Below are 790 nucleotides of genomic sequence, written 5' to 3'. Positions count from 1 at the left end.
CGGTGGTGGATACGGTGGTGGCGATGCTGGCGGCGGAGGCGGGTACGACACCGGATATGAAGGCGGCGGTGGTGGATACGGTGGTGGCGATGCTGGCGGCGGAGGCGGGTACGACACCGGATATGAAGGCGGCGGTGGTGGATACGGTGGTGGCGATGCTGGCGGCGGAGGCGGGTACGACACCGGATATGAAGGCGGCGGTGGTGGATATGGTGGTGGCGATGCTGGCGGCGGAGGCGGGTACGACACCGGATATGAAGGCGGCGGTGGTGGATACGGTGGTGGCGATGCTGGCGGCGGAGGCGGGTACGACACCGGATATGAAGGCGGCGGTGGTGGATATGGTGGTGGCGATGCTGGCGGCGGAGGCGGGTACGACACCGGATATGAAGGCGGCGGTGGTGGATACGGTGGTGGCGATGCTGGCGGCGGAGGCGGGTACGACACCGGATATGAAGGCGGCGGTGGTTGATATGGTGGTGGCGATGCTGGCGGTGGAGGCGGGTACGACACCGGATATGAAGGCGGCGGTGGTGGATACGGTGGTGGCGATGCTGGCGGCGGAGGCGGGTACGACACCGGATATGAAGGCGGCGGTGGTGGATACGGTGGTGGCGATGCTGGCGGCGGAGGCGGGTACGACACCGGATATGAAGGCGGCGGTGGTGGATACGGTGGTGGCGATGCTGGCGGCGGAGGCGGGTACGACACCGGATATGAAGGCGGCGGTGGTGGATACGGTGGTGGCGATGCTGGCGGCGGAGGCGGGTACGACACCGGATATGAAGGC

The 790-nt window shown here is 67.5% G+C and overlaps 1 protein-coding gene across 1 annotated transcript in view; it reads left to right on the top strand.

Moving 5' to 3' along the window:
• Positions 1-23: 23 nt before the first annotated feature.
• The window catches only part of VOLCADRAFT_99711 (uncharacterized protein), a gene marked incomplete at both ends in the record, with an annotated part of 2,724 nt that continues 1,957 nt past the window's right edge, over positions 24-790 (top strand). Inside the window, one exon of the mRNA XM_002958400.1 lies at positions 24-768. Coding sequence (XP_002958446.1) covers positions 24-768 — 745 coding nt within the window. The remainder of the gene's footprint in view (positions 769-790) is intronic.

The sequence above is a fragment of the Volvox carteri genome (assembly GCF_000143455.1).
Source record: "Volvox carteri f. nagariensis unplaced genomic scaffold VOLCAscaffold_93, whole genome shotgun sequence".
NCBI classification, from domain to species: domain Eukaryota; kingdom Viridiplantae; phylum Chlorophyta; class Chlorophyceae; order Chlamydomonadales; family Volvocaceae; genus Volvox; species Volvox carteri.
This window is presented reverse-complemented; position numbering and strand designations above follow the sequence as displayed.